The 17032-nt window shown below is 38.7% G+C and overlaps 1 protein-coding gene across 2 annotated transcripts in view; it reads left to right on the top strand.

Moving 5' to 3' along the window:
* Positions 1-17032, top strand: part of dscama (Down syndrome cell adhesion molecule a) — a 149935-nt gene that overhangs the window by 117854 nt on the left and 15049 nt on the right. For both annotated transcript variants that reach the window (XM_088320491.1, XM_088320490.1), the window contains exons 12-21: positions 1733-1929; positions 3752-3848; positions 5427-5555; positions 7136-7303; positions 10016-10086; positions 11103-11346; positions 13845-13991; positions 15648-15803; positions 15890-16023; positions 16758-16911. In XM_088320491.1, coding sequence (XP_088176617.1) covers positions 1733-1929; positions 3752-3848; positions 5427-5555; positions 7136-7303; positions 10016-10086; positions 11103-11346; positions 13845-13991; positions 15648-15803; positions 15890-16023; positions 16758-16911 — 1497 coding nt within the window. The remainder of the gene's footprint in view (positions 1-1732; positions 1930-3751; positions 3849-5426; positions 5556-7135; positions 7304-10015; positions 10087-11102; positions 11347-13844; positions 13992-15647; positions 15804-15889; positions 16024-16757; positions 16912-17032) is intronic.

Raw genomic sequence — 17032 nt, 5'->3', positions numbered from 1 at the left:
GTGATCGAACAAATCGGTTTTCGAACAGGGTTCTGGAACGGATTATGGTCGAGAACCGAAGTTCCACTGTATCTACTTTACTTCAGATTATATTTGCTCGCCAGAACATTCCATAAGTACTCTACTTTATAAAGGTTTTTTATTTTAGTAACTCATAAATCAATAAATCATAATTTTCTAAATAATTTTGCAACTGTCCATCTTCTACTTCCGGATCCTCACAATATAAGGTACGAAATTTAAAGTTTGCTTCAGGCTACATCCCCCAAATACAGTGAATTGTTCAGGCTCGGATTGGGATGTTAGGTCTATTACCTTAATACCTGCAGGCCTAGGTCAGCCTGGATTTTTTTAGGCCCTAATTGACCTCTACTGCAGCCCTCTTTTTCTCAACAGACGATTTTTTTTCTCCGCCATTGCTGTTTCTCACCTCACTTGGTCTTCCAGACAGTGTCAACAACATGGCCAAGCGTCTCCACTCAGCCATTCACACGCCCAAAATGAGAGTCACCGTACTCGCAAATGATAACATCTTAGCTTGTATATCCCCCCCACTGCTCTCTTTTTATCCTCACAAAAAATTCATACCCGTCATGCAAAATAAATCGGCGTTCTTTTCTGTCGTCGAGCCCCAAATGGCTGCCGAGTAAATAAGAGATGAGGCTTAAATGTTTGCAACCTCTTGCCTGACACTTTTCATCACATCACCGGAGTCACGCTTTACACGTGCATGTGTGTGTGTGTTTTTGTGTCTGCCTTTGTGTTCGTACTAAGCAAGGGTCCCGGGAGTTGCTATGCTTTCTGGGAGATATCACCAGCGTGTACTCGGTGTGATGTCTTTGGAGGGTTCATTGTACCTTTTAGGCGCCTCGCATACAAGATACATGCCAACACTTTCCTGTTAAATGTAATGCTTACTAAAGAGAAAGCTATTGATTTAGCCACTGTACCTTTAAAATTGTGTTCCTTGCTTTGTTGTGGTTTACATTACATATAAACTGCACTGTACAAACACATTATTCAATAAACACTAAATAAATATGTACTAATAACATCATTATTCTCGTGAGCAAACTAGCATACTAGCGAAAACAGAAGTTTCACTACTTCACGTACATTGTTGTGCATTGTGTTCTGTATTCTGATTGGCTAAACATTCACCCTGTGCCTTTTTTGCCTCTGTCTGCTTGAGCGTCAACAACATTGCGGCCTGTGTTGTACACTTACGTAAAACAGCTTGGCAAATCTACTTTATACATGATAAAATACTTTTTCAATTTCAAGTTACCCTCAAGCCATCACGTCAACAAAATACTCAGCATGGAACCACAAAACGAGTAAAAAGCAGAGGAAGAAGCTTTCTATCGCCAACTAAGGTGGACTTCTCGACCCGCTCAACATGCTGCTTTTTGGCGGTCGCTTGCGCTTTTTCAAAAATATTTGATGTATTGTTCTGTAAAAGGGCAAATAGGACATATTTTTAACGTTTTCCAATGAAGATAGATAGATGGAGTAAATGTGATGGCTAGCCGTAGTTTGAGGACCACTGTTGTAGACAACATAAAAAATGTCAATGTTTGGTATGCATGTTGTTAGCCACTTGGATACTGATTTCCTAGGTTTAGGACTACTCAATAGTAATAACTGAAAATTGTTAATTACCTGATCTGAATCTAGAAATGTGTATAATAACTATTTGTATTTTTTCTCTTTTTAAATTTTTGTCTATCAGTTCCTGCCATGATCACGTCATACCCCAACACCACGCTGGCCACACAAGGAGAAGAGAAGAAAATGAGCTGCACGGCTCATGGCGAGAAGCCCATCATGGTACGCTGGGACAAGGAGGAACGAATCATCAACCCCGAGACAAGCCGCTACGTGGTGACAGTCAAGGAAGTTGGGGATGAAGTTATCTCAACCCTTCAGGTTTGAGGACACTTTTCGACTCTCTTCAACTGGCACTTCTGGCCTGAGAGTGTGTAATTTGGCCTTCAAATTAGTCACAAATACAATACTGTATATTAGGGCTGCAACAAATTATCGCTAAATTCAATTATTAGAAGCATCTGCAGCAAATTTGTACTTTAATTCAATGCATAAAGGAGTGCATTGTTTTTATTGTATTGTAGTTGTGCAGTTAAGTGGACATGCTTGTTGTAGCACTACGATTCAGCAGAGGACAACTCAAAATCACATTTTGTCGTTTTGTCGTAGACAAGCTGTGTCTCGACACGTATTTTATTCAACTTCTGGGATTCTGACTGAGTATTTGGACAAAGAAATAAGAGCAGAGGAGAGCAGTTCTTTTGGAACAAATAGGACAAATAAAAATGAACTGAATATTCTGGGCTTGTGAACAGGACAACGTATTCCTTAAAACGTGCCTTAAATAAATGGCTGACCACTAGTTTTACAGGAAAGGGGCATGGACAAAAATAAAATTGACTGAAAAACGAACTTTACCTAAAATTGGATTTTCCAGTAGAAGTAAGGGAGTCGCATCTTCCCAACAAACCTTTTGCAAAACTGGATCTAACTAGATTTTGCAGGTGGTATGATAAGATAAGGGCAGAGTTATCAGAACACCACTAGGAAACACTTCTGGGAAAGTACAACCACTGAATGAATGGGTACATTGAAACATTAAGTGAACACAAGAAGTAAAGAGTGTTCTTACTTTTAAATATGTAGATAAGCATAAGATTCGTTTATAACAACTAAATGAATAATGTGATGATTAAATAATACGACTACTAAAGCTGGAAAAGTCATGCAATCATCTCAACATATTTAGTACCACATTTTAAAAATCTAACAATTGCACAACGTTCAGAGGGCGCCTCGAAACCATATTTTAATGCACAAGGTACTCTTGATCTGTACTCACGTTCTCCTCTGATGTTGCTAGTTTTTCTTCCAGTTTATAAAAAAGGATCTTACATATTTGCAAGTGTATAGCATACATTTGTGTGTAAGTTTGTTTATTGTTATGCTTTGACAGACACTTTTTTTTATTGTTTTATATTATAGAACATAATGTTACCTTGGTTATCATGGGTAATAGGGGGCAGAACCCCCTCAAAACGTGAAAATCTGTGAAGTGGAAATCTTCACTTATTTATTTGTTTCTTCATTACTCAAGAACAAACCCAATTTACAGGCTTGAGTATTTGTTTAACAAATAAAAGAACTGTACTACACATATAATTTTTTTACAAATAACTTCGAGGCTCCTTCATTTTCCTGTTTGATGGCACAACTTTATGAATTAAGGACCCGTCCCACTTCACTTAACATGATACTTTGCTGCCATCATGTTGACGTTAGGCAAAAATACATTTACCATTCAATTCTGTCCTACAGAAACCATATCATCTTTTCGTTATCAATTATTTTTTTAAAAGCGCCTGAGAGCCATTAGGTAGCGGCAAAGACCCGCAGGATTACCAGGTGAAGAGGTCCAAGTTTGTTGGCAATAGAAAGCATCTTCTTCTGTTTATCCAATCAGAATGCATAACATAATGCACAATGAAAATCCACAGATGCACAGAATAGCAGAGTGTCTCTCTATTTTGTTGCTTTAAAAAAGAAATTCTATTGGTCACAAACTTCATTATTTGAATAAATAGGAAGAAATTAAATCCGAGTTTTTTCTAAATCCGATTCATCGATTTTTCAAATAAATGTGAGTTGCAGCCCTTCTGTAATACTTTGTTTTGATAAACAGTTTCTGTGATGCCTGTTTTAGATCATGCCCACTGTGAGGGAGGATTCTGGCTTTTTTTCTTGTCATGCCATCAACTCCTTTGGGGAAGACCGAGGAATCATACAGCTCACAGTGCAAGGTTTGGCTAGCCCTGAAGTAGAACTATCAACAGTTAACATCTAAAGTTAAAAACACTGGCCTCCTAAAAAAATCAGTGGCCATTTTTCACTACTTGAAGTACTTTGAAAACTTAATGACACGAATTGAAGAACCCAATGGGACAAATCTTGCCCTTACAAGATATGTTTGGTACCTGCCTACAGAATATCATACTCATTTTGCCACTTTTGGTCTTTGATTTTAGAGTTTCTTCAGAAAAGTTCAGCTATATCGGGTGATCATGCACCATTTATTGTGGCTGCAATTCAAAAATAAATTTTCCTAAAGTGTAGTAAAATAAATATTCTTTCTTGTTTCACTGTCAGATAATCGTGCAAGAATTACTTCTTGAATTTGTCAACAACAACAAAATTTAAATGTATGTTTTTAAATTCCTGTGCTATTATGGATTTTGAGAATTATTTTAACTATTCAATTGGTAATTGTATAGTTTAGTCTAGTTGACACTTAAAATAAGACATCAATGTATTTGGAACTTGCAAGGATTATAGAACAGTACCCACCCCACTAAAAGGTTCTCTTCCGAGCCCTATTTATTTATTAGATATATGCGGTTACAAAATGCAGATTCTCTGGAAATCAAAGCTACATGACTGGCGGGTAGTGACAATAAAATAAACGATGCATCATAGTTAAAGAAGATTAACAGTGAGGTATAATAGTCAAAATAATAAACATCCTATATAATCATATTTGCAGTTGTCGAATATTAAAAGCAGGATACATATTATTCACTAATCGACTTATTTATCAGTAATATGGGTAAAGAATATACCTAAAATGTTAAGAATTTAATTTAAAATGCCATCATTATTAGAAAAGATATTGTAATAATAAATAGATTCTTACTTATATACAAGATTGTTATATTTAGAAAACAGTACTGGCAATCTTAAGGTTGTTTTTCGTCTGACTAAAAAAGTTAAATTAATGGTTATTAGTTTCTGTGTAGTTCAAATATGAAGAAATAAAATGTGCAAAGATAATCAGAAATTAATCTTAAACTTTATTAAGTGTCTTGATGCAGTTTTTCTGCACCATTAAACTCAAAATGAAATAATAATAAAACATTTCTAAACGTCTATATCTTCTTATGGCAGTCCACGAGTTCACTGCCCGCCTATGACGGCTGTAGGCGTCAATTGTATATGTTAATGCATTGCTGGCAAATACTACATATTTTTCCTATTTTAATATGCTAGTTCAAAACAAATTAAAAAAATATACATTGTCTATGAAAACAAAAACAAAAAACTGGGGAATAAAGATTATTTTGTAATTTGTTTTGACAATGTTGTTCCTTGGTTATGGTGCATGAATGCTCTCTGCTGGACATTTGCAGTAACAGCAGATTTGATTTGCGGTTATACCATTCTCTAAAAAACAGGTTTTGACTTAAAAATTGCGCTTTTGCTAAAAAAACATTTACATTTTGTACATTAAAAAATGAACATGCAAAATTGGCAACTATTTGGAACAGGTTTTTCTTCACAGTGTTCAATAATAAGTATTATTTTGTGAATGACACACTTTGCAGAGCCTCCCGATCCGCCAGAGGTGGAGATCCGAGAAGTGAAGGACAGAACTATCGCTCTACGTTGGACGATGGGATTTGATGGCAACAGTCCAATCACAGGCTTTGATATTGAGAGCAAAAACAAATCAGGTAAGAGGAAGATGTCTCATCTGAAGTAAAGTGTCTAGCGAAAGTATTACCCCCTAAAAAACGTTGTGTCATATTCTCACATGTCAGGCTTCACACTTGAAGATTAAATACATAATTTATAAGGTTCTTCAACATGTGAGTTACAATCGTGAAGTAGAACCAGGTTGTTTCAACATTTATAAAACAACAAAAACGGAAACGTGCAAAAATATTTATCCCATGTTCTCTCAGCTCAGCGAAATGACTTCAGAAGTCCCCTGGTGACTTCTAATTGATATGTTGTCGACCTAAATGTCAAAAAATGACAGAGTCCACCTGTGTGTCAGTTTAAAAGCACCTGCTCTGTGATGGGCTCAGATGTCTGTGAAAGGAGATACTGGAAAAGAGACAGCATTTTAAAGACCAAACAACACAACAGGCAGGTCCGGGATTAAGATGTGGAGAAGCAGGATAGGGTTTCAAGAAGATTTCACAACAATTACACGTCTTGCAGAGCACTGTGCGAGCGATAGTACATAAATCGAAAGAGAGCATAAAACCACTGCAAACCTACCAAGTTCTGGCCGCCCTTATAAACTTTCTGCCTAAACAAGGAGAAACTAGACTGAGAAGCAACTAAAAGGCCCACGATTACATTGAATGACCTGCAGGCATACACAGCTGAGGTCTTAAGACAGCTGTTAATCGTACTCTGCACACATTTTCCCTTTATGAAAGTGTCACTAGAAGAAAACCCTTTCTGAAACAATGCTATAAAAAGGCCCATTTGGCATTTGCAAAAAGCCACATGGGAGACACAAATAACATGTGAAATAAGATGCGATAGTCGGATGAAACACAATTTGAACTTTTTGGGCTGAATGCTGAAAATACCATCACCATGTCAAATACATTGGTGGCGGCATCATGATTTTGGGCTACTTTTTTTCAGCAGGGACTAAGAATATGGTTAGAGTTGATGGGAAGATGGATGGAGCCAATTACAGGGCGATTGTGGCATTAAATCTGTTGGAGTCTGCAAGACACCTAAGTATAGGGTACAGGTTTATTTTACAACAGAACAACGGCCTTAAACATAAAGCAAAATCTACAAATGAATCATTTAATACCAACAATGAAGGTGTTACAACGACAAAGCCAATGTTTAGACCTCAATCCTATCAAAGCATTTGTTGAAAGTTTTGAAATATGCTGTGCACAAATGGTGATCATCAAACTTTAAGAAACTTGAGCAGTTTTGTAAGGAAGAATGGGCAAATATTGATGTTTCAAGATGCGCAAACCTTATGGACACTCACCCCAAAAGATCGCAGCAAGAGAAGGTTGTACAAAGAATTAAATCAAAGGCGGGCAATACTTTTGCAGCACCTACATTTCATTCTTTTATTTGTTAGCACGATATAACATGTTGGATAAATGTCTATTCCGTTGTGTCCCACAAATTGTGGGAAATATGGCAATACGTCAAAAAGTTCTTGGGGGGGCTGGGGCAATACTTTTATAAGGCACTGTGTGATTATCTTATATTATTATGAATCTCTCGTAGAACCACCCTAATTGTCTCATTTACCTTTTTATAGCCTCGTGGGACACCGCACAGAAAACCAAAGATGTCTCCCCTCAACTCAACCAGGCCACCATCATCGACTTGCACCCCTCGTCTACCTACAACATTCGCATGTTTGCCAAGAACCTCATCGGAAAGAGCGAGGCCAGCAATGAGCTCACCATCACCACCGATGAAGCTGGTAAACATTTTTGCTGTTGCTAATGGGTGCTTTGCTAAGCCCTTATGTCTGATATTTACATTTTTTTACCTGAAAACATGGCAGAATGCAAACTTAATCGATGTTTGTGTCAAAAACCCGCTTGGTGTGGTGCAGAAGCTAAATGCAGAAGCACTGATTAATAAAGCTAACGGTGGTCTTTTATTCCATCAAGGTTTGATACATGGGAAGTCAGGTAGTGAGGCAACAATCGTGGTTTTATGATGCAGGTAAGGGGTCCAGTATACCCTTACAACAAAGGCGAAAGTCCATAAATTCGGAAGACGGTGTTCGCAAGGGTTTGTTACACTGGAACAACAAGAGCCTGAGACAAAGGTCACTGGGACGGGACAGTGAAGGCAGTGAACTAGCACAGAGCCAAGGGGAAAGAGTGTTTAGATAGTATTGAGGAAGAGTCATGATAAGCAGGAAATCAAGTCATGTGACCATCGGAAAGAGCTAGGCCAGATGTGTGCTCACCATTACAACCGATGAAGCTGTTAAATAAATTTGCAGTTGCTAATGGGTGTTTTGCTAAGCCATTATGTCTGATGTCTACATTTTTACCATGAAACATAGCAGATGACAAACTCGGTCGATTTTTGTATTTAAAAATGATAGTGTGGTGCAGAAGCCAAATACAGAAACACTGATTAGTAAAGCAAACAGTGGTTTCTTATTCAGTCAAGGTTTGATACATGGGAAGTCAGGTAGTGAAGCAATAATTGTGGTTTAGGATGTAGGAAAGGGATCCAGTGAACCCTTACAGCAAAGGCGACAATCCACGAGTTCATAAGGCGGTGTTTGGAAGGGCAGGCAAGGGTTTGTTACATTGGAATAACAAGATGCTTAGACAAGAGTGCTTGGGACGTGACAGTAAAGGCAATGCACTAGCACAGAACCAAGGGGAAAGAGTGTTTAAATAGTAATGAGGGAGAGTCATGATAAGTGGCATATCCAGTCATGTGACCATTGGAAAGAGCTAGGTCAGATATGAGCTCACCATCGCCACAGATGATGCTGGTAAATGGTCTGCATTTTGCCAATGGGGGCTTCTTAAATCAACATTTTTTTTGCATTTAAAAAATATTGCGTAAGGCCTGGTTGTCAAAAACCCACTTGGTGTGGCGGAGGAGCTGAGCACAAAAACACTGATTAATACAACAAACAGTGGTCATTTATTCGGGCTAGTGAAAAAAGATAAAGTATATTGAGGAAAAATGGGGAAGGTGTTTGACTTCCAACTGATGACGTTGATTCATGACCATTACTCCGCCTTATTGGCTCTGTTTCATTATTGAACTCATGCTGACCCTGCACTAAAAGCAGAACTTTCAATTAGTAGTAAATGTCACACAACGGTCAATAGCACTCGGACCCCTTTCTGCAAATTAGCCTCGTATCCATACCCATCCCCAACCGCCTGAGCAGTCCCAATCATCAACAAGCAGCAGACTAAACCTAGCTTGGCTAAACACAATTTTTAACCCTGAAGACGCCCTCGGGTCATAATTTTCCAAATGGTAAATGGATTGCATTTATGTAGCGCTTTAACCAGTCACTGAAGACCTTCCAAAGCGCTTCACAATGGACTTCAAGCTTTACCCATTTTTACACACACACTCACACACTGTGGAGTCAGCCATACAAGGTGCCTACCTGCTTATCAGGGTTTCAGTGTCTTGCTCAAGGACCCTTCGACATTTAACTCGGAGGAAGCGAGCCAAACCTGCGACTTGTTGACCTCAAGACGACCGCTTTACTTTTGAGCTACTGCTTCCTCCAAAGAATAATAGGGTTCTTGAGTTCCCCTGAGTTATACTTGCAAAATGTAAGGACATAGTACATGTTTTTTGTTTAAAGTGTACCTGTATATTATTAGTATATTCCAACCATTTCCCAAGATAATGCATTTTGAAGACAGCATGTCTTTGTCATTCTGAGCTGTGACGTTATCCAGGGAAGCACAGCATCCTACAAGCCAGTTGCCATAATGTTTTACATGTTAGTCAAAGAGGTTATAAGTGTTTTAAGCCAATTTCTGGTAGGTTTTGTGATGAAATCCTAGGTGTTGTGTCACAGGTGGATGCAGTAATAGAACAAAAAAATGTGAGCTGCCAAAGAAGTGCTAACTGGCAAGAAAAACACACGTAGAGATGCTAACTTGGGGTTAACCAGGATAGATCAACGAAAGGCTGCCGCCGCCTCCGAATGGGAACGTGAGGTTGGCCAACCAAAATCCACGCGGTAAGCAGCCAAGCCAACCCGGGAACCCACAACGAAAAGCGGCAACGGCGTACAGGAAAGCCCTCGGCAGCTAGCTGGATAATATTATACCAACAGCGACACACTTGGCAAAAAACACAAACGAAAAGCCACAATCGACTACTTCCAAGCAGAAATTAACTGTTCACTACAACTGTTGTCTGTTTCGGAGCTGGCCTCACTTGTGTTAATGGGATTCGCCATTTTGAAAGTGTTATGTCCCTTCAATTACCTCACAGCTCTACACCAAACAAGCCACATCAATCAACAATGAGACAACATTTCTCGAGTTCCCCGGCGTGTGGGATATTTGCAACATATTTGCATAGTTGTGGGGTGGAACACTACATGTTTTTTTCCCAATTGAATAGAAAAAAATCTATTCGGGAATTCCTTAAAACTTATGTATGTGTGATAATCTGTTTTCAGCCCCTGATGGACCACCCCAGGAAGTGCAACTGGAGGCCCTCTCCTCCCAGAGCATCAAAGTTTCCTGGAGAGTAAGTTATTATTGTTTGTATTAGATTCTTTTTTTGTTATTTTAGTTAATTTCGAAAACATTAAAGAACAAAAATGTTCAAAATTGATCAGAAGTTGATCCTACACTTTACTAAGTTTCAAAATCATGGGTGAGCAAACACTTTTATTCGTGGTATGCATTTAATTGAAGAAATTGGCAAGACGTGCCGTGTACATGTTTTATTTTATTTGTTTATTAAGATTTTATCATATAGGTTTTGAAACACTCAGAATTAAAGAATAGTTATATATAATATCAATTTTTAAGCACAACATTTGATTCAGTCCGCCCACATGTGAAATAAAAAGACAGAAGTCTGAGTTCGGATCGGAGTGACACTAATTTAGCTTCTTGCAAGAAGGACACAGACGGAATGCAGCCTGCCTAATGCAGCCCACAAGTCCTAGTTTACGTAACTCTATTCTAGACACTATTTTTTTCGCATACAAAAAACAAAATAAATGAGGAAAACGTTTTGAGAAGTATATAGTATATATATATATATATATATATATATATATATATATATATATATATATATATATATATATATATATATATATATATATATATATATATATGTGGCAGTCAACTCAATAAAGACATTTACATTTCATTTATTGTCATTGTTAGAAATCAAATCAGACGCGTCACTCCAGGATAAACACATAATAAAGACTTAAAAGAGAAAAAATAAGATAAAAGAATGACAAGATAAACAGGCAAAATATATACAATGTAGTGCTAGGAGAGTGGCCCAAGTTGAAAATAAATAACCAAATAAATAACAAAATAGAAACTCATGACAATAGTACGATGAAAAGAAGTGCCATAACATTTAGGACCAACAAAAACTTCCAAATAAGTATCAATATAGATATTTTCCACAGTTTTGTGTGCTTGTTTTGGGTGGTCGTGGGCCTGGGGAGGAAACTAAAATATGATTTTCAATGTTTGGTAGCTGTTTTTTTGGAACAAAGCATCTTTCTTTTGTAGGCACCTAAGAAACACCTCCAAAATGGTGCAATCAAAGGCTACCAAGTGGGCTACAGAGAGTACAGTTCGGGTGGAAACTACCAGTTCAGCGTTATCAGCGTTGAAACTACGGGCGACAACGCAGAAAGCTTGGTCCTGGACAACCTAAGGAAGTTCACCCAGTACGGCGTGGTGGTGCAGGCCAGCAACAGTGCAGGAACCGGGCCGTCTTCTACTGAGGTGGCGGCCACTACACTGGAGGACGGTAGGAAACATGACAAAAAAATGCAAAGTGTTTTAATGGCTCACAAATCATGCTTCTGCACAAAAAGGTTACATAAAAAAAACAATCATCTGATGATGACTTGGACCTTGCGTTTATTTTTATCTATTAGTACGATATCCTGCTTCCTGCATTTTCTAACATTATTTTCTGGCACTGTGAGTGAAACTAGTCTGATAATGAGAACGTGTGGTAGAAAAGACAACTTTGCTTATTTGAACTTAGCTTGATTTACTAGAAAACATGATGTAATATCTTAAAGGGACTTTTTGTATTATGTAGTTCCTCTTAAGTAAAGAAATGTGTATATGATTGTATTATCTTGCTGCTATGGGTGCCCCCAAAAACCTTGTGAAAGGCTGTTGAAAAATAAAACATTTGATTTTTTTTAAATTGGTAGTGTTGGTAAGTATGTTGAATGCTGGTAACAAAGTAGCTTCAAAAAGATTGGAAAACTACGGCCCTCGGCCTACATGCTGCCCATCAGGCTTTCTAATCTGGCCCACCAAATGTACAAATATGGTGATAATAAGCATGAAACTTTTTTTTTTGTAAATATGAGTGACGATATGAGAAATCAGATACACTTACTGGACTGTCTCAGAAAATTAGAATATTGTGATAAAGTTCTTTGTTTTCTGTAATGCAATTAAAAAAACAAAAATGTTATACATTCTGGATTCATTACACATCAACTGAACTATTTCAAGCCTTTTATTATTTGAATATTGCTGATTTTGGCTTACAGCTGAAAAAAACTCAAAAATCCTATCTCAAAATATTAGAATACTTCCTCAGACCAAGTAAAATAAATAATTTTATAACAGCAAAACTAAATCAAACATTTGAAAATGTCCATTGATGCACTCAGTACTTGGTTGGGAATCCTTTTGCACGGATTACTGCATCAATCCGGCGTGGCATGGAGGCAATCAGCCTGTGGCATTGCTGAGGTGTTATTGATGCCCAGGATGCTTCGATAGCGGCCTTCAGCTCATTTGCATTTGTAGGTCTGGTGTCTTTCATCTTCTTCTTAACTATACCCCACAAATTCTCGATGGGGTTCAGGTCAGGGGAATTAGCAGGCCAATCAAGGACAGTGATGCCATGGTCAGTGCACCAGTTACTGGTGGTTTTGGCACTGTGGGCAGGTGCCAGATCATGCTGGAAAATGAAATACTCATCTCCATAGAGCTTTTCAGCAGATGGAAGCATGTAGTGCTCTAAAATCTCTTGGTACACAGTTGCATTTACTCTGGACTTGATGAAACACAGTGGACCAACACCAGCAGCTGACATGGCTCCCCAAACCATTGCTGACTGTGGGAACTTCACACTGGATTTCAAGCAACTTGGATTTTGCTCTTCTCCAGCCTTTCTCCAGACTCTGGCGCCTTGACTTCCAAATGAAATGCAAAACTTGCTTTCGTCTGAAAAGAGGACTTTGGACCACTCTGCAACTGTCCAGTGTTTCTTCTCCATAGCCCAAGTCAGACGCTTCTTCCGTTGTCTTGAGTTCAGAAGTGGCTTGACCATGGGAATACGGCTATTGTAGCCCATTTCCCGGACACGTCTGTGAACTGTGGCTTTTGATACCTGGACTCCAGCTTCAGCCCACTGTCTTTGAAGCTCCCTCAAATTCTGGAAGCGGCTCTTCTTCACAATTTTGTTAAGGCTGCGGTCATCTCTCTTGGTTGTGCAGCGTTTCCGGCCACATTTTTCCCTTCCAACAGACTTTTTGTGGATATGCTTTGAAACTGCACTATGTGAACAGCCTGCTCTTTGAGAAATTTCTTTTTGTGTCTTACCCTCCTGATGGAGGGTATCAATGATGGTCCTCTGGACAGCAGTCAGATCAGCAGTGATTTAGTTTACTGAACCAAGCTGAGTGTTTTTAAGGCTCAGGAAACCCTCGCAAGGTGTTTCGAGTTAATTAGATGATTCAGGTGATTAGTTGAATAGCCTACTTGTATACTTTTTCATGATATTCTAATATTTTGAGATAGGATTTTTGAGTTTTCTTAAGCTGTAAGCCAAATTCAGCAATATTAAAATAATAAAAGGCTTGAAATAGTTCAGTTGATGTGTAATGAATCCAGAATGTATGACATTTTTTTTTTTTTAATTGCATTACAGAAAATAAAGAACTTTATCACAATATTCTAATTTTCCGAGACAGTCCAGTATATTATTGTTTTCCCTCATATATTGCCTTAGCTTGATTTACTAGAAAACATGATGTATCGGATTGCAGGCTCAAATGGTTGATACAAAAATAAATTCTATCAATATGTTATTTTTCTCCTGACAATGTTTTTTTCATTCAATGCTGCCCCTGAATCCAAACCCCTGCTTTAAAGAGTTATAGTTGAGGTTACACTACAATCTAGTGGAAAGTAGGGAGTACTGCAACGTCCCCCACTCTTGCCTGCTTTTATATGTACGTTCTTTTTCATGTATCTTTTTTTTGCCCACTGCAGTACCAAGTCGTCCTCCAGAACATGTCCAAGCAACTGCTACATTCCCTGAAGTCATCTCCTTATCCTGGTTGACCCCTCCTAAAGATGCTCTGAATGGCAACCTGGTTGGCTTCAGGGTTATCTACTGGGCCAACCTGCCAGATGGAGGTATTGTATTTATTTCCATTTTGCATTCATGGTAAGATATTTTTATGAAGAAGCAATGGTTTTGTGCATTGGTTTATTTGCAATAGTTGTTTCTTAGCCACAACTAGGTCACGTTGTCGGACTTCTGAACATCTGCTTGCTTGCAGCAACTTGCGGTCACACTGACTTTTGGGTCTGAGTATGACTCAGCTTCTAATTTCAGCATAGTGTTTAAAGAAAAACAGTTTTGCTGAGTAATAAGTCGGTTACTGATGCTGACGAGTAATATGTAGCTTGGTGTCACTCAGTTGCAGCAGTGGTTCTTAAATAATTGAAAACTCTTTAGCAAAATTTAAGCTCAAGAGGGTAAACATAGTTAATAATAACTCTCACATGCATTTTTACCATTTTTCAAGATCGTTGCAATGATGCCTCAAGAGTTGTAGGTGACAACGAGTGTTATGCAGGACTACCCAAAAATCAGAGTGCACACTCTAACCCATCATCTACATAAAATAAGTTACTAATGTAACGATGTAACACACCATGTAGTAACGACAGTAGAGTTACAGAATTGTATTATTGTGTTACTGTAATCGTTACAGAGAAGAGTAATTGAGTTCCTTTGTAACCATTAATCCCGACATTGGTCATGTGTTGCATAATCAAATACATTGCGCTCATTTCAAACATGTTCAGGGCTGGAAATTTAGTTCGAACTTCGGAGTCAAATAAAGTCATGTGTTTTTGCATAGCCCTTAATCTCAAAACGTCTCAAAGAGCTTCAAAGGACACAATTCCACACCCCCTGATCTGAAACCTATATGAGGGCAAGGAATAACTCAAAAACCTCAGTATGAGGAAAATGGAGAAACCTTGCGAAGGGGCCGCACATGAGGTAATCCCCCTTCCCGGGATGACCAGGCTGCAATAGATTCCATGGAATTCCATAGATAATACACAAACATCATCATCATGATCATGAAATACATCTCATAGCAGCATGTCCAAGTGACAGCTTCCTTCCCAAAATCTTGACTGATCCAGCAGGTTCCAAATAATAGTTAAATCAGGTCCAAGGGCCTTGTACGATGACTCAAAATATTTGCACTGTGCAACTACCAGGCTCATTCTTCTCCCTCATGGACAAGAGGACAAGAGTATGAGGTCAACATCAATCATAAACTATCAAATATAAGTGTGTCTTAGACCTAGTTTTAAACACTTTAACTCAGGTTGCTGCCCTGCGACTGGCTGGGAACCAGTTCAGGGTGTCCCCTGCCCAGTGCCAGAAGATAGCTGGGATGGGCTCAAGCACCCACACGACCCTACTGAGGTTAACCAGTGCAAATAATGGATGGATGAACTCAGGTTGCAGATTGAATCTCAGACAGCAGAGCATTCCACACCACCGGACCCAGAATTAGGAACGCTCTTGAACTTATAGATTTCGTATTGGCTCTTGGAATCACTAGCAGACTAGCACTTTCTGAGCAAAGCTTCCGAGCATGAACATACGGGGAAATTAAATCAGAAAGATATGAGGGAGCAAGTCCATTCATGATTTTGTATACTACCAACAGAACCTTAAAATCACATCTTAAACTGGCAGGGAGCCAGTGCAGGTCAGCTAAAAACAGAGAGACTGTCTTAACTGAACGGTCTCCCTCTCCCCAGAGCTTGGCGAGATCCGAAACGTGACGACTTCCAAGCCTTCACTTGAGTTGGACGGGCTGGAGAAGTACACAAACTACAGCATCCAGGTGTTGGCCTTCACCCGGGCAGGTGACGGCGTTCGTAGCGAACAGATTTACATCCGCACGAAGGAAGACGGTAGGCTGAGCTATAAAGCCTTTAGCGCCAAACTCAAATTTTAGAAATATACTACAAAGTATGGTACAAATTTATCTTTGCTTTAGTTCCTGGTCCTCCTGGCGGAGTGAAGGCAGCAGCTGCTTCCAACTCGGTGGTGTTTGTGTCGTGGCTTCCTCCTCTGAAAGTCAACGGCATTATCAGGAAATACACTGTTTTCTGTTCCAACCCACACCCTACGGTAAGAAGTTAGCAAAACTATAAAAACTATGCAGTGTACAATGTACTTTGTGTATAGAGCCCTTGAAATCCATTCCCGTTTCTTCGAGTTAGCCGAGGGAAATTTTGTATGTACAGAACAACTTCAAAGCATTCTCGGGCATATATATATATATATATATATATATATATATATATATATATATATATATATAAATTCTAAAAAAAAATCTAAAAAACTTCATCCATAGGCTGGCTATAAAGGAACTGAGCTGGAAGTCAATCTTTTAAGCAAGGTTTAGTTTTCTCGATAAGTCATCACATTTTTGTCGATAACTAATTCTCTACTAATAACAATTACAAATGTCGAAAAAATGTTTTTGATTTGGTGCCATTGACTGCTTTTAATGTCCTTCCTTATTTCTGCCTTCAAGAAGGCTGGTTTAAGCGAATAGTTTAGTTTTGTTGACAAATTCATCAAATAGTTTTGTCATTTACACATTCTTTACCAATGACAACTAAAGACTACCAAAATTTGTTCTGAATGTAAAGCCATTAATGGTTTTAGACTCACTCAAGTAGGCTCACAATTAATTAGCTAAGTTGAAAGTCGATGAGTTAACTGTTCTTATCAGCCTATATCTTTCCTTCACTTCAGTACATTTTGGGTCAAACATGCTACAAATTCTTGCCGCACTAACTGGTCCTTTCCTGAGAAACAGTGAAGTCAAAACCATTTTTTTTTTCCACATTTAGGTCAGCAGTGAGTTTGAGGCAGCCCCGGATGTGTTCTTCTACCGGATCCCCAATCTGAGCCGGAACCGTCAATACAGCGTCTGGGTGGTAGCAGTTACTGCTGCTGGCCGAGGAAATGCCAGCGAAATCATCACTGTTAAACCTATGGCTGAAGGCAAGTGCAATTGCAGTTTAACCTCGGTTATCACGATTACTGAGGACCAGAACCCCAGTGAAACATGAAAAAGTGGCGGTGCCCCTTTATAAAAGCCCCGAAGGGTCAAACTTATTTCCTT

This window comes from Urocampus carinirostris, chromosome 17, assembly GCF_059441175.1.
Source record: "Urocampus carinirostris isolate Australia breed hairy pipefish chromosome 17, RoL_Ucar_1.0, whole genome shotgun sequence".
Lineage (NCBI taxonomy): Eukaryota > Metazoa > Chordata > Actinopteri > Syngnathiformes > Syngnathidae > Urocampus > Urocampus carinirostris.
Note: the sequence above shows the minus strand (reverse complement) of the source record. Positions and strands in the feature narration are given on the sequence as shown.